Consider the following 23291-nt stretch of genomic DNA (forward strand, 5'->3'; position numbering starts at 1 on the left):
ACCCTAGGCAAGTCTCTGAAACTCAGCTCCCTCTTCTGTAAAATGGGAATAATAATAATTGTCTTACTTCACAGGGTCACTGTGAGGACAGAGCCCTGTAAATTTCAAAGGCCTGCATAAATGGGAGATAGGAGTAGTAGTAGTAGTAGTAGTAGTAGTAGTAGTAGTAGTAGTAGTAGTAGTAGTAGAAGAAGCAGCAGCAGTAGGAGGAGGAGGAGGAGTAGCAGAAGTAGTAGTTTTGTTTCTGCATAGATTTACAGCACTGAGAAATGAGAGGTGGCATCAGAGAGGAGAGGTAGTTTGTTACCCTGCTTCTGCCACCCTTGATCTCAACTCTGATCATGGATTTTATGGGGCACAGGGGAAGTGGGGAGTAGAAATGATGGCATTTTGTACTGCTACTAATGCATCACAGAACCACTCATTCCAGAATATTGTGGAAAGTACTAGAACAGACCTGCTGAAACCAATCATTCCTAATTCTTGGTTTTTTAAAAAAATTGAATCTTGTACAAAAATAATTAAATTAAAGTTAAATAAATTAAATTTAAAATTCATTAAAATTAAATTAAAACTAGTTAAGATTAATTGAATTATTATTATTGTGGTTAATAATAATAATAATGATAAATTTCGAATACAAGCCTGTAACTGCACAGATGAGGAAGCCAGCAGTAAAAAAACAGGAATGAGAACCTTGGTGTCAGCTCTGCGCTCTTACAAGGACATCACACAGATCCCCTTTCTGTGCTGCCTTACCATAACTTTGCAAAGCTTCCTGCTATCTAGAGAAGCATGAGACTATGAGCTATAATAGACCACTGAAGAGAGGAAGGGTGGGGTGCAGAAGGGGATGTGGGAGCCCCAGAGACAAACTACCAGCCGCAGAGCTCTTCTGAAGCTAACAGAACTGTGTCTTGGAACTTTAATTGCAGACAGCAGTTTTGCAACTTCCTTTCGCAAATACTGAGCATATGGACATCAAAAGGTAAGTGGATCCTGAAAGGTAAATTGCCTCTAATGCATCTCAGGGCTTTCTGGAAGCTGTAAAATAGAACTCAGCAGAGGATCACGGTGTCTTTCGGCTTCCTTGGCCATCAAGAGAGTGCAGCATTCGTCCCAGGGAGAACCTTGTTATGAGGGCAGCTTCAGCCTGGTGGTCCCCGAAGTTCAAGGCTGTGTCGTATGGTGGAAAGAATCATCTGGCACCTTGGCTTTTAAGACCAATGCTGCTGCTCACTCACTGTGTTTACCTTTCCTGTCTCTAGGCCTCCATTTAACTGGATGATAGTTGTAGAGCTGGAAGGGACCTCAGAGATCATCTTGTCAGACCTTCTCATTTTGTAGATGAGGAAATGGAAGCTCAGGGAGTTTAAAAGACTTGCTTAAGGTCCCACGTGGGGGAAGCATCCCAGGTGAGATTTGAACCCAGGTCCTCTGACTCCTGAGCCAGGGCTCTGTGCAAAGCACCATTGCTTTGCAATAAGAGGTTAGACTAGATGATCATGAAAATTCCCTCCCAGCTCCAGAATTCTGGGAGATTACCTCTATCTTTTCTTCTTAAATAAATATACGTATACGGTGTTGCAAGGTCTACAATTTTTTTCTTCACAATAACTCTATGAGGGAGATGGGCAAAATATTATCCCCAATTCACAGATAACAATAGCTAGCATTTATATAACACTGAAGTTTGCAAAGAGCTTTACCTTTACATCATCTGATTCTCACAACAACCCTGGATGACAGGTGCTATTGTTATCCCCATTTTACAGATGAGGAAACTGAAACAGAGAGAAGTTAAATGTCTTGCCTAGAGTTGCACAGCTGGTCAGTATCTAAGGCAGGATTTTAATTCAAGGCTTCCTGACTCTAGACCCAGCACCCTATCCACTACAGCATGCTGCCTCTCTAAATTGGGCCCTCTGAGAACAAGCAAACCAAATCAAATCCCTTTTTCCATATGATAGTACTTCACACACTTGAAGACTGCTATTATGCCTCTCCCTGCTAAACATCTTTGGTTCCTCAAACTATTTTTCTCTGCTGAATCATCCAGCTGTCACTAACAGGACAGTCAAAGAGAGCTGAAAGTGACATATGTTATGCAGTGAGCCAGCTTGTAAGTTGGAATTTGAATCTAAAACATCTGACTCCAAATCCTGTGTGTACTGGTACCAGGCTGTTGCCTCTCTCTACTTCCTTCAGCTCCCTCTGGGTTGACCCTGAGACAACTAACATCAAATAAAAGGCAGGGCCTTGTAAAGCCCATGGAGGGATGCCAGCCGGAGCTTGGAGGAGCCAGGCTGACGAGGTCCAGGGCTCAGGGTGAGGCCAGTGCTCGAGGAGGTCCCAACGACTGGACATCAAAACTGCATGGTGGGGTGGAGGGAGAGGGGAGTGAACACAAACTGTCACTGGGAATTATTTCTCTGATTTAATTTTGCTTCACACACTGAGTGACCCTGGACAAGTTGTTTCTCTCTGTACCTCACTTTCTTCATTGGTGAAACAAGGGGATCGGAATAAATGACCTTGAAGGGTTCCTCTAGCTTTAGCATTAGATTGTTCAGACCACTTGGCTTCAGCTCTGCCAGGATCAAGTACAGAATCCTTTGTTTGGTGCCAAAGCCTGTCACAGCCTGCCCCCTTCCTCCTGTTCCCTACCTTTCCAGTCTTTTAAAAAAAAATTTTATTAATTTATTTTGATTTATCAACAATCACTTCCACAAGCTTTTGAGTTTAAATTTTTTCTCCCCCTCCCTCCCCAAGATGGCACGCAATCTGCTACAGGCTTTACATGTACATTCCTATTAAACATATTTTCACATTAGTCATGTTGTAAGGAAGAATCAGAACCAATAAGAGGAACCACCAGAAAGAGGAAACAAAACAAAACAGAAGAAAAAAAAAGCAAATAATATGCTTCAATCTGCATTCAAACTCCATAGTTCTTTCTTTGGATGTGGATAGCATTTTGCAACATGAGACCTTTGGAGATTTCTTAGATTCTTGCATTGCTGAGAAGGCCTAAGTCTATCAAAGTTAGTCATTGCACAACGTGGCTGTTACTGTGTACAATGTTCTCCTGGTTCTGTTCACTTCACTCAGCATCAGTCCATACAAGTCTTTCCAGGTTTTTCTGGAGTCCGCCTGCTCATCATTTCTTATAGCACAACAGTATTCCGTCACATTCATATACCACAACTTGTTCAGCCATTCCCCATTTGACAGCAAGTAATTAATTAACCCATGTTTGCTGAATTGAATGAATTTGTATCGATAGAGCTAGGTAGGCACTGTAAGCTTTAACTCTGGAGGTCAGGGCCATGTCAATGGATGTAACCTGATGACAAGTAGAATCTCTGCTTCTGGTAGGGCTGTGATTCTTTTTATGGGTCTCATTCTTCAAACCAGATAGATCAGAGAAGGTATTTTCAATATTGGGGAATACTTGCTGTTTCCTTTGCCATTGTTGGGAAAAGTAAGAAAACTTAGAAATGCTGACTGTAGATCCTCCATGGTACAGAGAACATGGTGGGCTGGAAGAATTGCAAATACCCCTTCCTCTAGATTCAATTCAAATGCCACCTCCTCCATGAACTTTATTCCCCCCCTCTTCCACATCTTCAACCCCTGGCTTGGAAATGATTTTTTAAGTCTAAAGGTTTGTAGATCACTTGGTTTATAGCTCTCTTAGTATATCTTCTATAGCATGCTTAGTATTTGAAATGAAGAGAAGCAGCCTGGATAGAGACGTGGCCTTGAAACAAGAGGACCTGGGCTGAAGCCCCATATTTGTGTAATCTGGATCAGGTCCCTTAGACTCTTGATGGTCTAGAACAGTGGCAAGAAATTAAAATATAAATGGGGGACTGTTAATAAGGATCCCTGTGAGCAGTATACTGACTTCGTTTTAAAATGTTTCCCTGTATTTTTATTTTGGTAAATATTTCCCAATTACATTTTAATCTGGTTCAGACCACACTGGGGAGTGCGGTAGACTTTGGGGCCAGGGGTTTGCCACCTCTGGTCTAGCTATCTCTCTAAGATTTTAAGTTGCAGAGATGGTGGTGACCTGCATTGGCAGGGGAGTTTCTTCACTTGGGAGTTTCCTATATCAATGAAATCTCAGGTTCAGTCTCTATTCCTATTTGGAATCATAGGCTAGGAGGGACCTCAGAGGCTACCTTGTCTCACCCTGTCATTGTACAGATGAGAAAATAGAGGCCTAGAGATGTTAGAACTTGTTCAAGGTCACAGGTAGTAATTAAGGAGTGTCAGATTTAGAAATGATGTGAACTTCAGAGATCATTTGCCCAAGACCTCCACTTTATGGAATAACAAGAACTGGCGTTTATATAGCATTTTAAGGTTTGCAAAATTCATTACAGGTAATATCTCATTTTATCCTTACAACAAACCTGGGAGAAAGATGCTATTATTATCCTCATTTTACAATAGAGATAACTGAGGCAAAGGGTAAGTGACCTGCCCGGGATCACACAGCTAGCAAGTATCTGAGGTAGATTTGGAACTCAGGTCTTTCTGATTCCAGGCCCAGCACTCTATCCACTGTGCCACCTCAATTTATCAGCTCTCTTTGGGCAGGAAGAATAGTATGAAGGGGCTGGGAACTTGTGGGGGGAAGGTTCCAGAGCAAGAAGGCAAGGGCTAAAAGGGGGAGGGTAGAGCTTCCAAACCACAGATGAGGTGAAGTGACTTATTCTGGGTCACACAGTTAGTAATCTATGAAGCTGGAAACCAGATCTAGACCTCTTGATTCCAGATCTAGTATGCAGTAGGTGCCCAATAACTGCCTGTTGATTTACTGAAGAATTCCACATAGTTTTCTCAGCAGATGAAGTGCAGCCCCAGTGAGGTGTCATTAAGAACAACCTTGCCGTGTGACTTTGGATAAGTGACTCTCCAGGGCTCTGGGGCAGTTAACTTCTGCCTTTGACGAAGTCTGTCCAGTTAATAGGACTGAACCTAGATTATCCCAAGTCATAAGAACTACCTGGGACATCAAAAGGCAAGTGAGTCCTCAAAGCTGAATTGCCTCTAACACATTTCAGGCCTTTCTGGAAGGTTGTTTGGTGCTGGACCTTAATTTACTACTAAGTCCAACTTTCCCTGTTGTGTTTGTCCTGGGGATTTGGAGGGTCATTTTCTCAGAGGGGGAAGAACTGGTTCCCATAAATGGCTTGGTTACCAAGAATACTCTCTGGTTTTGGCTGTATACCAATTCCTGTAATTAGCCCCTTTCCCATAATGGCAGGCCACACAAATGAAAGGACTTCCTCTCTTTTATTTCAAGACTCCCAAACCCCAAGATAGGAATTCACCTTTGAGCTTTTCATTGCCTTAGCTATCCTCTCAAACCCTTCTCTTCTGGATCGCACATTCTACATTCTTTGCTCCAACCTTCTATATTTTTCAGTACAAAGGCCCATGCTTTTATTAAGAAGATTATGACTTAGTGCCTCCAGTTAACTCACAAGTTGATGGTGCTTCCCATTGTAAGTCCCAGATTCCCTTGTGATATAACTCATTTGTTCTCCTTTCTGGGAAACAGGAAAAGCCAATAAGACTTAGCAACGTTCAGCTCCCATATCAATAAAGTTAGAAGGTTGGACTTGCCTATTTGATATTCTATAGTCTATGTTCCTTTATTCAACATGAATTTATTTAGTACCTACTGTGTGCCAATCACTGTGTGTGGTGCTAGGCTCTGCCTTCAAGAAGTGACAATTCCAGGTGTCCCTTCTCAAAGCCCTAACGTTCCATGTTCTAATGGTCCTTTCCCCCTCTAACATTTAATGTTCAAGGGAACTTTCCACCCCTGCATCCTACATTCTGAGATCTCTTCCAGACCCAACATTCTATATTCTTTGCTCCAACCTTCTATATTTGAAGGAGCCTCTCAGTCCTAAAGGCCCACAGCACATGCTCTGATTGAGGAGATTATGCCCCGCTGCCTCAAGCTGACTTACAAGTTGATGGTGCCTTTGGTCATAGCGCTGATCACCCATTGCAAGTCCATGGTCTTGAAGGGAATCAGGATCATGCTGACGTTTTCTGCCAGCTCCCGGAAGCTCTCAGGGTATACCAAGTGGTGAGTGGTCTTCCTCCCAACATCAGCTTCAAAGCCTGCTGTGGGAGCCCGATTCATCCTGAAAATGGAAAGGGCAGATAGGGAGGGAACAGAGGAGGTAACAAACTGTCAGCAGGCATTATTTCTCAGATTTTGTTTTGCTTCATGCACTGGGTTACTTTAGGTAAGTCACTTCTCTCGGGGCTTCCGTTTTTTCGTCTGTCCAATGAGTGAGCTTAAGGGCTCTTCCAACTGTAACATTCTGTGATCTGAGGAGGGATTTTTTCACTTAACAACTTTTAACTCAGTCTCAGCAACAGTTTGGCAAGTCACAAAGGAGGTTGGTGAGTGGAATACGAGTCTCTGGATGGTGATCTGACCTGACCTAAAGTGGCAATCGGTTCTGAAGGTACAAAAACACAGGGCTGAAAAGAGATTAGAGGTTCAGGGGGACAGGGGAGAATGTGGCTTCAGGGACTGCTTAGGACCCCATCGAAAGCTCTTTGCTGACCTGAACCATTGCATCTTAAATATATTGTGTCATCTAGGATGCTAGAACATCTTGGTTTTAAAAGTAATAATGATACTGTCAATCAATCAATCAATACACATTTAATAAGGGCCTACTATGTGCCAGGCACTGTGCTAGATGCTTGGGATACAAAAGAGGCAAAAAACAGTTCCTGCTCTTAAGGAGCTTATAACCCAATGCGGGCAACAACATGCAAAGAACTATGTATAAACAATGCTAACCAGATAAGCTGGACATAATTAATAAAGGGAAGCCACTAGAATGAGGGCTGAGAAACGCTATATTAACAACAATTTACATCTCTATAGCCTGACAGTTTAGAAAGTACTTTAAGTAGAGTATCTGATTTGATTCTCACAACACCCACATGAGATGGTGCAACTATTATTGTCTTCATTTTTCAGATGAGGAAACTGAGGCTCAGAAAGTTTAAGTGACTTACTTGGAGTCACACAGATAGGAAAAGGAAGAGTTGGAACTTCATTTTAAGTCTTCTGACTTCCATTATATTGGGGTTTCCCCTTCTCCCCCATTATACTATGCTTTCTATAGGCAGGAGTGCTATTATCATGAGATCCTTTTCAAAACCTAGTAACTGAAACCCCTTGGATGGGGTCCAAGATGAATCAGCCTTATACAAATTACAGCATGTAGTGAACAGTGTTACAAAAGCAAGGCTATAGAATGTATTTTAGTAATAACACTCTACATTTCTGAAACTGTATTGGCTTAATTCCCTTGGATGTCATGTAACACTTCATATGACCTTCTAATGTCCTTACCATGTAATATTATAGAATAGAAGCTACATTAGAATTAAGGTCCTTGAAGACAAGGAATATTCTCATAGCAGGCCTGGTGTATAATAAATGAATGAACGAATATAATAAACTGTATTGGGGTCTTATAACCCTAGCTACCAACTAGAATGTAAAGTCTCTGTGGCTACAGAATATTTCTTACTGAAACTTTGTGTCTTCCTCTGCCTGTTAGATAAATGTCTGATACTATCATCTGTGCAGCACTTTTAAGTTTTTCAAAGATCTTAGATTGCTGAACCTGGTGTCAGAAAGACCGAAGTTCAAATCCAGCCCCAGATACTTACTAGTGTGACCCTGGGCAAATGGCTTCATTCCTTTCAGCCTCAGTTTCTTCATCTGTAAAATGGGGATAATAGCACCTCACTCACAGTTGCTGTTAGGGTCTGACGAGGTAATATACATAATTTTTTCAAAGCTTAAAGTACAATATAAATAAGTTGTTGCTCTCACAATTAATATTATTATCATTTGATGCTCCCAATAATCCCTATGAAGTAGATATGCTAACATTTGGTAGATGAAAGAATTGAAGTGTGGATAGTTAAAATGATTTGCTTAAGATAATACAGCTCATCAGAGACCAAACATGCACTAGAATCTGATTCTCCTGATTTCCATCCCAGTGACCTTCTTACAACCACCTGCAGCTACCTCTCTTAGGGATGGCCAGAAGGCAATGCTACCTAGTGGAGAGCATCTTGGGAGCCGGGGGACTATTGGTGGCCAGGAGGGCCCCTTCACTCACCGCAGCACAAAGTCATGGTTGTCAATGTCTCTCCCATACTGGGACTGCTTCAGGTTTCCTGAGTTGCCCACGACAGCACAACGCCTGCAGACCAGAGGCCCTTTCTCCAGGAATGGGTCAACATCACTAGGAACAATGCGGAACAGCTCCCTGAAGGTGTCATTTAGTCTCCTGGGCAGCCTCTCCCTCTGGAGTTTCTGTGAGCAGAGGGTCAGAGGAGACACACATTCAGCAAAAATGCCACAGGCATCCTCAGCAAGAAAGCTCCTCTGCTGCTGGCTGTCATGATGACCAAGTGGGGTTGGGGGAGAAGGTAGAGATGTATCTTTGTTGAGTGGCTCATTTGGGAACTGTAACCCTACATCTGAATTCCACAGCAGGCCCCTGCTATACCATCATGTGAGAAATAACTGAATAAAACTGCTACATACAACAGGAGACCCAGGTGAGAGAAGAGTGACTTCACCTTGTCAGCTATAACCTTTTTAGGTACAGGTTAGACTTGATGGCCTCTGATATCCGGAGACTCCCTCCACTCTGTGTCTGCTGCTCTGCCTGGCTTCAATTTCACGGTCTAAGATGATCTTCCCAGGATGAACTCATCACTTCGTATCTCCCCTGACACCACTTCCCTCTGCCTCCTTTCCCCTCTGACTGGAGGGTGGAATACCCAACTGCTTCTAATGCTTTCTTTATAGAGAGTGGGAATTTGGCTCTCAGCCCCTCCACTTTGTATCTGCTGCCATGCCTGGGTTCAACTCCATGGAAAAGATGCCCCTGGCCAGACAGTGCCTGGTCTCTACCTCCTCCCCTGTGGCTTCACCCCCTTCCCCCTTCCCCTTCCCCCCCCCCCCCCCCGCCCCACCCTGGCCAGCTTTCCTGTTGTGTGTTCTCTCCTTCCATTAGACTGTAAGCTCCTGAGGGCAGGGACTATTTTTCTTTTTATTAATTGTATCCCCAGAACTTGGCACAGTGGTACATAGCAGGTGCTTAACAAATGCTTACTAAATTGGATTGGACTGAGAGTCAGTCAATCAACAAACATTTAAGTACCATGAACTGTGTGAAGCTCGAGGAATACAAAGAAGAATAAAAAAAATAGCCCCTGCCCTCAGGAAACATATTATATTAAGGTAGATCACAAATATACAAATTGATACATACAAGATAACTACAGAAGACATGGAAGCAGCCTTAGAGCAGTGTGACTGTGACTGTGACTGTGACTGTGACTGAGGGAAGCCAGAAAAAGCCTCCTTCAGGAATTGGAGCTTAAAGGAGGTCAGGGATTCTGAGGCAGATTAGGAGAGAGAGCATTCCTGGCATGGAGAACTGGCAGTGCCAAGATGGGATAGAATTTGAACCACTGTGTGTGAGGAACAGCAAGGAGGCCAGAGTATGTGGAGAGCAGCAATGTTTTTAAGGACTGCAAAAATACAAAGGGCCAGGCTGTGAAGAGCTTCAGGTACTGAAGAGAGTGGTTTACATTTGGTCCTAGAGGTAAGAGGGAGTTACCAGGGAGGCAAATTTCAGCTCATCAAAAAGGGTCGCTACCTAACAATTAGAGATACCCCCTGAAATAGAATCATCTGCTTTGTGAGGTCGTAAGCTATAATTAAGGGGAAATTTTCAGCTGCAAATTCTGAGTCAGCAAAAGCATTTCACCCTTCCTAGATCCTGTGATTTCACTGAAGTGGGTACTCCTTCCACAGAAAAAAATCACAGCCCCTCCCAAACTTGGTAGACCATTTTTGAGAGATGTTGAGTCAGCAAGAACGGCTTTTAAAAAAGTCAATTCATATCACTTGTATTGCACCTATGGGGTTTCCTAACTGTATCTAGTTCTATGAAAGGCACCACAGAAGTAAAAAAAACAAACAAACAAACAAACAAACAAAAAACATGGTTCCTACTCAAGTGGAATAGGGCTGCCTTAGTGGGAGAAATTAAAAATCTCTATAGTCCGGTAATGGAATGATCACTCGATCAGCAGGAGACCAGGGTTCTTGGTCTTGGCCCTGCTAATAACTTGATGGGTGAAAATGGGCATATCATTTCTCCACAATGGACCTCAGTTTCCCCATCTGTAAAATGAGGAGGCTGGACTAAATGATCTCTAAGGTCTCTTCCAGACTTAATCGGATGACTATATTTCTATGATTTTCAAATACATGGGACACCAGCATCTTTGGAGTCCCCATATCCATAGGCATCACTGACCTGAAGGGAGGACATAGACACCTTCTTTAAAACTAAAGGAGAAACTCAAAACTTAAAAACAAATGTTAAAACAACAAAAAAAGTTTTAACATGTAACTGGGGAAAAAATAAAATATATTAAACTAAAAGGAGACCTTTCACAGTCCCCCCAGATGCTAGCTGGAGCCTTCCCCTTCCCCTTCCCCTTCCATCTACTCTATATTTACCCTTGATATACCCAGAGGTGTTTTCATGTTTGTGTCCTTCATTAGAATGTGAACTCTTGACTGTCATAACAATGTAAACAAAAAGGACAACAGATGTTGCAAAATTACAAAGAACAAAGTTGACCCCAAAAAAGAGATATGTGAGGATACTTCCCTTGACTCAGCTGCACAGGGGTGCTTTGGTGCTGGGGGAGAATGGATGTGGCACATTTCATACGGTGCAAGGTTTGTTTTGGGCTCTTTTTTTTTTTTGATGCATTGATAAGTTTGCTGATTTTACTTCTTTTTCTCCTTTTATCTCCCTTAAAATTTTCTTTGTTCTACGAGATGACTCTCTGGGAAGTGGGAGGGATAAAAGGGGGAAGTTTAGGCAATGTAAAAAAACAAGTGCTATCAATAAGAATTAAAAAACAAAAAATTTCTTGGAGAGAGAGACTGATTTTGCCTTTCTTTGCATCTCCAGGGCGTAGCACAGTGCCTGGCATATAGGAACACTTGCGGACTGACTGACTCATTGGTATACTATGGCAGCCATATCATAGGCAGGTTCTGGACATGAAAGCTCAAAAGAAGACTTGGGACGTTTTTCAATTCTTTCTAGGCCATCAGAGGCTGAAGGTCACACACAAGTGTTTCCTATATCAGCCAACGAGCAAGCCTTTCTGGTGGAGCCAAGGAAAAAACAAAATTTGCAACAAGCAGAACAGATCAGGAGGGGAGTGGGCTGTCTTAGGACCCCCCCTCACTGCAGACTTTTAAGTGACTTTTAGTGATGCTCCAGAAGGGACTGTTGTTTAGGCTGGCCTAGACGAATTCTGAGGACCTTCCCAGTTCCGAGGTTCTATGGTCCTGTGCTTCTGGGAGGGTGTGGTTCTCCTCACAGGTTAGAGTTTGCTCCAAAGCAGCCCAGTTTTCCTTGGTAACGGTAATAACATTTTCCTTTGAGGATGTATCTGCCCTCAGTCGGACTGGATGCACCTGTCGGGAGGGTAATCTCTTCTAACATGTTTCCTTTGGTGGAGGAGGGGAATGGGGGAGGGGTCTGGCTGAGTCACTGAGAGCCCAGTGACCACAAGGATTCAGGGATCTAATCCCCCACCTGAGTGTTGGCTGTTGTGTGAAACCAGGCTATCTGATGCAAAACAAACCCCAATCCTAGCTTCTTCCCAGAGACTATAAAGTCTTCTCGTAGCAACCCCCAAAGCAAACAATCTCTCCTATCCTTCATTTCATACTAGAAGGTTGTGTCACCCAGGGGGAGGCTGTGTAATTACTGCTAACAAGAGACAGAGGGCATCTGAAATTGGGGCTTTCTACTGGCCAGGATGACTCAGTTTCCAGGGAAGCCAACGGTCCACAAGGCTGAGACAGTCATGGGTTAGGGTGGGGAAGCCTCTTTATAGAGACTCATGCTATGAGGACAGGCTCCCACCCAGGTGAAACTTCCAGTGGGTGAGGGTGGGTACATGGCTCGTTATTAGTCAGTTTGATCATGGTGCTTTTCCTCTGAAATTACCATCCACCATTCATCTAGCTTGTAAACATGTACAGTTATTGGCATGTTGTTTCTCCCATTAGAAAATTAGACCTTTCTAAAACCAGTGGTTTTTGTTCTTGTATCCCCAGTGCCTAACACAGTGCCTGGCGCACGGTGATTGCTTAATACTTATTGACTGACTGAATGTCTACAGAAGCCCCTGTAGGGACTATTAGGGACTATGGGGTCAGGAAGACCTGAGTTCAAATCTAGCTTCAAACACTTACTAGCAGTGTGACCTCTATCTACCTTAGTTTCCTTAACTGTAAACTGGGGATAGAGCAGTTAGGTGGTGCACCGGATAAAGTGCTAGGCCTGGAATCACGAAGACTAATTTTCTTGAGTTCAAATCTGGCCTCAGACACTTACTAGCTGTGTGACCCTATACAAGTGATTTAACTTTTCCTCAGTTTCCTCATCTGTAAAATGAGCTGGAGAAGGAAATGCCAAGAAAACCCCAAATAGGGTCACAAAGAGTCAGACGTGACTGAAATAACTGAACGATAACAAAAATTGGGGTAATAATAGCACTGACCTCTCAGGGCTGTTGTGAGGACTAAGTGATTAAATTAAACATTAAATTAATATTTTAAAGCATCTTGCAAACTTTAAAGTAATCTAAAAGTTAGCTATTTTTTGTAATTATCAGCTCTCCCCTCCCCATGTCAGGTAATAGACTACCATAGTCATGGTAGAGGTAGAGAGCACTCTTGAATCAGTCAATGAGTCAACAGGCATTTAAATGCCTACTATCTATCAGGTGGGCAGCTAGGAGGTACAATGAATAGATTACTGGCTCTCAGGAGTCAGGGAGACCTGAGTTCAAATCAGGCCTCAGACATTTACTAGCTGTGTGACTCAGGGCAAGTCACTTAATCCTGTTTCCTCATCTGTAAAATGAGCTGGAGAAGGAAAAGGCAAATCACCCGTATCTTAACTAAGAAAACCCCATATGGGGTCAAGAGGAGTTGGACATAACTGAAAAATAGCTGAACCAAAAAAATACCAGGTAATGTACTAAGGGCTGGGGATATAAGGAAAGACAAAAGCATGATCTTTGTTTGGGGTAAACTATATGTACTGGGTACATACTGAGTGTAAGTGGAAGGTAATCTCAGAGGGAAGGTGCTAGAAGCTGGTAGGGCGGAAGAATGAGAAAGACCTCTTGAAGAAGGGGGGGAGATGGGAACCCTTTAGGTTGACACAGCACTCGGTAGGTTATAAAACACTTTCACACCTTTTAGACCTTATCCGGCCTCACCACAATTCTGGGAAGTAGGCAGAGTAAATATTATTTGACTCATTTTGGAGATGACGAAACAGAGGCTCAGAGGGATTAGGTTATTTGCTCAAGCACACATAGCCATAACTGACAGAGCCAGCGTTCTGAGTCCATACCTAATACTATTCCTATTACTCTCAAGTGAACCCCCAGCTTGAACCAGGAAATCATTAAGTGAGCTCATCTTTCTTGTTTCCTCGCCAGTTTTCTAAATGTCTGACTATATAGTTGGCTCTTGCATCATGCCCTGAACACTTGAACAGAGGAGAAACATGAGAACAGCAGAAACACCACAGAATCACTGAATCAAAGACTTAGGGAATTGGAATGGGGCTCAGGAGGCATCTAGCCTGACTCTTGCCCTAATTAGGAATCCTCTTCATGGAATCCTTCTAAGTGGCCATCCAGCTGCTTCATATCATGTCAGGCAACTCCCTCCTTCCCAAGGCACCTCATGACATTTTTGGACAGCTGAAAATTTCAGTTCTTTTCCTTACATTGAGAAGATCTGTTCTGTCACCCAGGACTGTTCTAGTCCAGGAGTCTGCCTCTAACAAGGGGCACTATGGACTAGAAATGTGCTGTCTGTGATGGGAGGGTACAGTCATCCTCCTCCCTGATCCAGGTTTAGTGGTTCGCGATCTCTTCCAAAACCCTGGAAACCATAAGCTGACTGCAAACTCAACATAATACAAGGCAGATGTTAGTTGTGGCTACCAAAAAGGCAGATGTAATCTTGAGTAGCATCAGAAGACAGATGATGGTCAGATGTGATAGTCTCACTATACTCTGCCCTGGTCAGACCACATCTGAATAAAATTCAGTTCTGTTCAATTCTGGGGGCCATATTGTAGGAAGGATACTAACAAATGGGAGTCTGGCTAGAGGAAGGCAATGAGGGAACTCCTCTGAGAAGTGAGACTGCCATCTTATCTTGACTAGAATCACACATTCACACCTTCCTGTCACTTCTCCAGCCATCTCCAGACCATCTCATGGTGTGTATCACCCCCTCATCCAGCTTTGTAGCTCTTCTTTATGGATTGTCTTCCCCAATTAGAATATAAACTCCTTAAGGGTAGGGGCTGTCTTGCTTATCCATAGTAGTATTCCTAGCACTTAGCACAGTTCCTGGCACATAGTAAGTGTTCAGTAAATTATTTATCTGTCTATCCACCATTCCATCCATCTCTCCATCCATCTGTCCATCCATCCCTCCATCCATCTATCTGATCCATCCACCTATCTCTCTCTCTCTCTCTCTCTCTCTCTCTCTCTCTCTCAATTTAAGAAATTTGGGATTCTGATGTACATAGAAGACAGTACTGGGGTGGGAGCCAGGGAATCTGAATTCAAATTTGAATTCTATCACCTATCATAGTATAATTTAGTGAGGACCTTAGAAGTTATCCAGTCCAACCATTCATTTTTACAGGTGAAGAAACTGATTGGTGCAGGGCCACATAGCTATTGAGTGTCTGAGGCAGGATTTGAATCCAAGTCTTCCTGCTTACAAGTCCAGGGCCCTATACCATGCTGCTCTAACCTACATAAGTGATTTGGGGCAATTTATTTAACCTCTCTGGGGCTTCAGTTTCCTCATCTGTAGAATCAAGAGTTGGACTAAATGGCTTTTAAGGCCTCTTCCAGTTTTAATTCTGTGATCTTTTTTTTTTAACCTTGAGAAAAATAAACTTGGGTGAGGACAGAGGCAAATCATTATACAGAAATAGTTAAAAGATCTTCATGTGGAAATGGGATTATAATTAATTTTGTGTGGCTTCAGAGGGAAGAATTAGGAGAGAAGGTTAAGGTCACAGGAAGTCAAGTCTGGCTCAACACAAGGATGAACTTCCTAACTGTTGGAATTATCCAAAGACAGAACAGACTTTCTCACAGTACAGTGAGTCACTTATCCATAAACATATTTAAGGAGGAACTGAGTAAACACTGGATTGGAGCCAATGCAGAAGGGATTCATATAAAGGTTGGCAGGTTGGACTAGATCATCTCTGAGATAGTGTGATTAATATGCAGGTATTAAGCATCTGGGCAGCTAGGTGGCACAGCAGATAGACCATGGAGCCTAGAGTCAGAAAGACCTGAGTTCAAATATGGCCTCAGATAGTTCCTAGCTGTGTGACCCTGGGCAAGTCACTTCATCCTGTTTGCCTCAGTTTCCTCATCTGTCAAATGAGCTGGAGAAAGAAATGACAAATGTCTCCAATATTTTTGTCAAGAAAACCCCAAATGGGGTCACAGAGAGCAAGAAATTACTGAAAAATGACTGAACAACAAGAAGTAGGCAGAATATTATGCTGGGATCCAGGGAGATACAAAGTTAGGCAATCTCTGCCCTCAGGGAGCTTTTGGTCCAGTAGATGGACAATCAATCAGTCAAGAAGATTTATTAAATGCTTGCAATGTGCTGGGTACCATGCCAAGATCTAGGAGTAAAAAGAAACGCAAAAATAGTCCCTGCCCTTAAGGAGCTCACATTCTAGAGAAGGATATAACATTACAAATAATTGGGTAGAATCAAAATATACTCAAGAGTACAGTGCAGATTGAAGCATATTTTTCCACTTCCTTTGTTTCCTGCTTTTTATTTATTTTTCTGACACATAGCTAATACGGAAATGTTTTGCACAATTTCATGTTTATAATTGATATCATATTGTTTGCCCTCTCAGTAGGTGGTGGAGGGACAGGAAGGAGGAAGAGAATTTTTAATTAAAATTTTAATTAAAATTTTCCAAAAAATGAATGTTAAAAATAAATTATTTTTTAAAAGGATATACTCAGAAAAGATGAAAGGTAGCTGTAGGAGGTGGGGGCCGCTGGGAAAGGCCTCCAGTATAGAATGTGATTTGAGCTATGTTAAGTAAGAGAAAGCAGGAGGTGTAGGTGAGGAAGGAGAGCATTCCAGGAAAGGAGAAGAGCCTGGACAAAGGCACGGACATGAGTGACAGAGCGATGTGAACAAGGAAGAGCCAGCAGGGCAGTGTAGCTGGGTCACAGATTGGGAGAAGACTGGAATGGCTAAAAGTGGCCTGCTTATCAAGATATTTCAATGCCAAACAAGGGCTTTTATCTGATCCTGCAGTACTGTAACACGTAGCCGCTAGAGCTCAGTGAGCAGAGGAGATAACACCTTCAGACCCAAGCTTTACAGCACTTTGGCAGCTGAATGGAGGATGCACTGAAGTAGGGGAGACTTGAGGCAGGGGGACCAGAATACAAATGCAGACAACTGTTATTCACAAAAACAAATACAAAGGTAGGGATGAGGACACAGAAGCTCTAATCACACCTGTGCTACCATGGTGACCTCAGTCCTGGCTCAAACCCTCTCTACCTCAGTTTCTTCAGCTGTAATTAAGTAGAAACAACTACTTTCCTGATCAACCTTCTGGATTATCTGGAGGACCAAATGAGACAGTACATGTGAAAGCAGATTTGGGAAAGCATAAAGTGTAAGAAATGGCTGAGTAAGGTCTCCATCTTTTGAACTGTCATTGTACTCAGTGATTCTGAGCATGAATAACGAGCTCAACGCTATGGGTGATGAGCCTTCCCTACCCCTTTCACAATACCCGCATGGGACTCATGGACAGCTTATCTATAGACTTGGCTGCTTTCTGTAAGGGGCATGTGTGTGGGAAGGGAGTGGGGACTGGCAATGTCAGATGCTTATCTTGGAATGTGAGGGGAGTTCGAGAAAGAAGAGATTCCCATGGGGGCTCTGGGGCAGAGGTTTGTGGTTGGACTGGGATCAAATGGGAGAGAGATAATGGAAAGGGAGGCAAAGCCAAGAGGAGGGAGAAAAGTGAAGTAGTGTCAGGCCACTGCAGTAGGAAAGTATGCTAGGAGAGAACGAAGCCAAGTGCTTGTGTCTATATTCCCAGCACTTAGCACAATGCCTCGTACATAAAAAGTACTTAAGAAATTCTTTATATCTATCATCTATTCATATCAACTATCTATCCATTTTTCCATTCATTTGTCTATCCATCTATTTATCAATCTTTTTATCCAAATATTTATCCGTCTTTCTATCTATCCGTCTGCTTATCCATCTTTCCAGCTATCACCTATCCATTTTATCATCTATCTATCCATCTATTTCTCCAGCTCTCCATCTGTCTATCTATCTATCTATCTACCTACATACCTGCTGTCTTCTCTCTCTCTCTCTCTTTCTGCATACCCAGTCTCACTATTTACTGGCTGTGTGACCCTGGATAAGGCACCTGTGATGAAGGTTACTAATTTAGAGTATCCATGATGATACTAATATGATCACATACTCCCTACTCCCTTTATGCCTTTCAAAACTAGCTGTGCCTAAAAAGAAATGTGTCTCCCTCCAGCCAATTTTGTGATGAGACTCTCCAAATTTAGCCAGGCTGGTTTTCAAATGACATCTATATTTAGGCTATGATCTGAGTTCAAATCTAGCCTCATCCACCTACTGGTTGTGTGAGCCGGGACAAGTCACTTAACCTCTGTTTGTCTCTATTTCCCCATCTATAAAATAGGGGTAACAGCACCTACCTCCCAGGGGATGTTGTGAGGATCAATTGAGATAATACTTGTAGAGCACTAGCGCAGTGCCTGGCACACAGTAAGTGCTATATAAATGCTAACTATTATCATTATTATTATCATTATTATTATTATTATTACTGCTCCTACTGTTGTGTCTATCTTATCAAGGAGAAAAGGAAGCACTGAGAGATCACAGGATGTGCAAAATTTGTAGAATTCACCTGACCTCGTTCATCTTTGCATAACAGCCCCTACACTAGCTTCTCTGAACCATATCACTGCATACTTTATATTGGCTGCAGCTGTTCTATGTCCCCTGGAACATAAGCTTCTTGAAGGCAGGGACTGTTCCCTATATGTCTTTTCCAGGGGCTGGCTGGTAAAGGTTAGCAACTGACTCTCTGAAAAGGAAATTTGCCCAGGATAGGCTTTTAAGTTTAATATAAACTATTAACACTTTCTTCCTTAAGTCTTGGTCGATCAACAAAACAATACACCGATCCCTAATCTGTAGCCTGCCAATTGCTGAGTTGTAAATGCTCACCCTGCAAATTTACCCATCCGACAGATGGACCACCACATCCCTGGCCTTCTCTCCCACATCCCCTCCCACACTGTTCAACCAGCGCCACTGGGCACACCATCAGCACACATTTAACACTCATTGATGGACTCTGTAGGTTCAGGCACCCACGTTCTGCTCCCAACTACTTACCATCCACCATCTATAGGTGTCATTCTCCAAGAAAGCATTCTGGGCATTCAGCAATGGCTGCATTGTATGATTAAATCTCTCATCGAACCAGGGTGCCAACCCAGTCTCTGAGATGCACTGGGAGCAACCACAGGGTCTTTCAGGGTACTTCATGAGTCTTTTGAGATGCTCTGAGAAATGCATCACCATCTGCTTGGGGAACCAGGTGTAGGCAGTTGTGGTGTGAGCATAGTTCAAGAAGAAGGATGTGAGAAAAACCAGAAGGAGGATGAAGGTAAACACTTTCAGGCCTTTCTTCCTGATCATTGCCATCTTTTTCCCCTGGGGGGAGTCTTAGTAGGCAGGAATAGATGAAGAGGTTCCCAGAGACTGAAAAATTGGGACAAGGCCTTATCTGGTCAGAGGAAAAGAGGCTATCCCTACTGCAGATGTAAGGCCAACCCCAAATTCATCTCTTTGAGAAGAAGTCTTCCATTGTCTCCTGAAATTTCTGTAATCTTCTGGAGACAGAAACTGTATCATGTGGGGAGTCTCTGTTCTATTTATCTTATCATTTAGTGTTTAAAATAAAATAATCCTGGTTCTGTTTCTTCAGTCCTCCTAAACAGCGACTGATTTCTCTCTTCCAGGCTTTAATCAAAACAAATAACAGTAATTTCCTTTCCCTGTTCAAACAGATTGAGAGGCAATTAATATCTGTGTCAGAGTCTGGCTAGCCTTCCGGCAGAGAATATCAATGAAGGGACCCGCAGCAAGATGAAAGATTCTTTTCCCTCACACCTCCGAAAAGTTTGTCCTCCCTGCGATTGAATCCTGAGTGCCAATCAAAGGAGCAGGTGAAAGGGCCAGGACGCTTGAATCACAGGGACCTGGCTGTCATCTGCACGAAAGAAGAAAACAGAACGAAACTGTGTTGAGTACTTGAAAAAAAAAATCACCCACTTGCTTTTACATCCCTAGCTTTCCTCTCTCTGTCTCTCTTCCTCTCTCCTCCTCCCCAACTTCTGATTAAAAAACAAACAAACAAACAATTTAAAACTGCTAGGTAGAGGCTTTCAAGCAAAAGCGGGGTCAACAACGGGCCCAAGCTTCAGGGTTAACAAAGGTGGGACCACGTTGTTATCTACATTTTTTTTATAAATAACGAAACTGAGGTTCAGAGGAAGAAAATGATTTGCAGAGTAGATCATAGATACAGGGCTGGAAAGGCCCTGACAGGCATAAATTCGGAACTGGAGGGGACCTCCGAGACCATCTAGCCCAGCCCACTCATCTGCAGATGAGGAAACTAAAATCGACTAAAGTTCAATGATGTGTCTAGAGTCGCACAGTAAGTGGCAAGGCTGGGAATCAAATGCCAATCACGGGCCTCGGCTCCCTCATCTGTGAAAGACTGTGCTAGAACAGCATCTGAGGCTCCTTTCAGGTCCAGATCTATGATTTTTTGACCCCCAATGCCATGGTTTTTACATCAAATTACACTGCCTACAGCTAAATACACAGTCATCTGCCTAAGTGCATTTGAAGCCAGGCTCTGAACTTAGGTCCCTATGCTCCAGGGCCAGGGCTCTTTCCCCTGCTCCTCCCCCTTCCACAGAATGGCTAAAGGGGCAGTTGCCCCAGTGGTCCAAACTGTTACCAAGTAATTAACTGTTTTTATTAGAGAAGACACTCTTGGATGGGGTTGCTCCAAACCCCCGACTGATCTCAATAGGGATAACAGCTCACATTTATACAGGACGTTACAGTTTGCAAAACACTTTATGTTACATTATCTTATTTAATCCTCCTAAGAACTCTGTGAGGTAGAGGCTTATTATCAGTCCCATTTTACACATGAGGATATCGAGCAGCTAGGTGGCAGAGGACAAAGAACTCTATTACAGTTGGAATCAGTTAGACCTAAATTGGAATCCTGATTCCGATACTGATTAGTTGTGTGATCCTGGGCAAGTTACTTAATACTGCCCAGTCTTGAGTCTCCTCATCTCTAAAATGGGGATAATAATCACACTTAACTACCAGGGCTGTTGAGATTTGATGAGATAACATATTAAAGCGCTCTGCAAACCTTATAGTGCCATGTTATGGACACCATACTCATCAGTATTGATAAGCACCAAAGATACTAAGGACATCCAAAGCAGTGATTATACCCAGTCACGCTTTCAGACAAAAAGTTCTCCTTACAGCAAGCCCAAGGAATACATTCTTATTCCATTTTAGAGGTGAAGAAAACAGAGGCTTGGAGAGGCCAGCGGCAGTACTAGAACTCAGATCTTCTAGCACTGAACACATGGGTCTTTCCAGTGCACCCAAACTGACCCCATGTTTAAAGACACGCTGGCCTCTTCATAAGATGGTGGCCACAATGGCAGTCTTTTAGATAAAGAGCCTCCTTGATCTAAATGATGGTGAGTGGGAAAGAAGTTAGGACAGCATACGGAGGCTCTTGGAAGGCAGTTCCATCCACACTTGTTTGGGCAGAATGTACCCCCATTTCAGGAACAATTTAAAGTTGGTTCCTTCCCCAACCTGACATGTACCAACTATGATTCACTGTCTGCTAGACAAACTCTCCATCTTTTACTAAACAGCATGCAAAAGCAGTATACTACAAGGCATGGTGACTCCTTGATTAATCAGAACATAATTAAAATTTGAGGTGGTTGTCGTTTCTTTGTGTTTGTTTGGAAGACTGAGGCACAGCTCAAGGAAACAAGAGGTTATCAAAAAAGGAATGCCTGGGGAAGGAACAATCCAGCCCAAGGACCCATTTACATACATCTTCTTCATTTACATCTCTAGGACCAGAAAAGGAGAACTAATACTCACACTTGTGGCCCCATTAAGGTCCTCACTCATCCACCAGCTGTGACCTCTTCCCTCAGAAGCTCCCATAAAATGTATTTTGATCTTCTCTTGTAGTATTTAATCGTAGAATCATAGGTTTGGGGCAAGAAGGGACTTGCTATCCTTATCAAAGCAGGAGAAAGGGACTGAAAAGGGAAGCAGCTTCACGAACAAAGGTTAAAGCCAACGTTTCCGGGCTAACCCTTGAAGATGTCCGTTAATTCCGCTCCCTTCACCCCTCTCCATCCCAAGTCATTCTGGTTAGTCTCAGCAGGACTTGGATTCAACCCCAGTGTTGGTGATTTGAGACCTGGAAGTCCCTTCATCCTCTGCATCTGGTGCTGCAAACCTTCCTCCTTGCAACGGAGAGTGGGAGGAGGGGAGCAGAGAAAATGTTGAAAATGATGTGACAGCTGGGGCCTCACCCCACCGGAAGCAACTTGCATGTGGCAGGACCTCGTCACGGAAGCATCATGTTGGTTTTCCTGAAATGTTCACTTTAAGTCACTGCTCTGGTCCTCTGTTTTTATGCTGAGAAGGGTCCTGTCCCATCTTGCTCTCCTGCCCCTCCCTGTCTCTACTTGCCTTACTCAGATCTGGAAACACGCAGACCACTTCCTCAACTGAGAGCTTCCGTATCAGCCTCCTGCATCTCAGTGACAACAGAACTCAAACCCTCTGTCACGCTATCTAATGTTTGTCAAGATTTGGTTTTCCCCCTTTCTTCTGAACTCATGACGCTCGATATCGTCCTGCAAACTCTTACTCAAATTTTCATTATACCTATTTGTGCAACTATGTAATTCCCTTCACACCACCTATAAGTTCCTTGAGGGCCTTTCTATCTTTGTTTCTCACTCTAATACCTAGACTAATAACAATATCACATTTATATGGCATTTCAGCATTTTAAAGTATTTCTATCCCACCCTCCATGCCCATTTTATAGATGGGGAAAGCAAGGCTCAGGGAGGCGATGAGACTTGTCCATGGTCACAAAGCTGTTTAGTGGAGGATCAGGGTGTCTTCTCACTCCAGGTCCAGCTATACCATATTGCCTCACAATCAAGCACACCCTTAATAAGGGTTTTTGTTAAGTAAATGTTCAGGCCGTCTTTAAATGAGAGAGTAAGGGCTGGAAATGATCCAGCATACAATAGTCTCCATAAATGATAAGTGGGAATGTTTACCCTTCGTGGATAGTGTGGGACTGAACTAAATGATCTCTACAATCCCTTCCAGCCTGAACCTTTTATGAAATGAAAGACTGGCAACAGAATATGTTAGAGCCACAGGAAGGCGGGAGGCGGTGGGAGGGCACAGGATATCCTCTGGAAGGTCATGCTCCGGTCTGTTAGGAGGACAAATGGGAACAGTCGATGACACAGTCTGGATGTAATCCCTTCATTTCCAATCCTGTGCATTTTGGTCAATAAGTCAATGATCAGCCCGAGTGCTTGATCCACTTTGCCCTGCCCAAATGTTTGGTTCTGGGCTGGTTTTAATCAGTTCTTACATAAGATCTAGAAGCAGCTACAGAAGTGTTTGGGAGGTGAGGGGTGAGTGTGGGAACGACTGCTAAAGCATAGTCCCTACAAATAAAATAAGAATGATCTTTCTTTGGGGCGCACTTTTAAATTCCGACCACTCCCCACAGGTGAGGCCCCCTATCACTTGTCACTGGCCTAAAGAATGTTCAGCCAAAATTACAGATGCTGAAAAATGAGATTAA

At 43.1% G+C, this 23291-nt stretch overlaps 1 protein-coding gene and 1 long non-coding RNA gene across 2 annotated transcripts in view; one reads left to right on the top strand and one right to left on the bottom strand.

Moving 5' to 3' along the window:
• The window catches only part of ST3GAL1 (ST3 beta-galactoside alpha-2,3-sialyltransferase 1), a 30905-nt gene extending 11515 nt beyond the window's left edge, over positions 1-19390 (bottom strand). Inside the window, exons 1-3 of the mRNA XM_020997914.1 lie at positions 18707-19390; positions 8196-8392; positions 5997-6176 (exon numbers count right to left, since the gene is read on the bottom strand). Coding sequence (XP_020853573.1) covers positions 5997-6176; positions 8196-8392; positions 18707-19018 — 689 coding nt within the window. The 5' untranslated portion in view covers positions 19019-19390. The remainder of the gene's footprint in view (positions 1-5996; positions 6177-8195; positions 8393-18706) is intronic.
• On the top strand, positions 761-23178 carry LOC144457037 (uncharacterized). The gene is made up of 2 exons (XR_013486341.1): positions 761-988; positions 19384-23178. It is a non-coding gene; the product is annotated as an uncharacterized LOC144457037 (long non-coding RNA).
• The last annotated feature ends 113 nt before the right edge of the window (positions 23179-23291 follow it).

The sequence above is a fragment of the Phascolarctos cinereus genome, unplaced genomic scaffold (assembly GCF_003287225.1).
Source record: "Phascolarctos cinereus isolate Bilbo 61053 unplaced genomic scaffold, phaCin_HiC Scaffold_4;HRSCAF=312, whole genome shotgun sequence".
Classification (NCBI taxonomy): Eukaryota; Metazoa; Chordata; class Mammalia; order Diprotodontia; family Phascolarctidae; genus Phascolarctos; species Phascolarctos cinereus.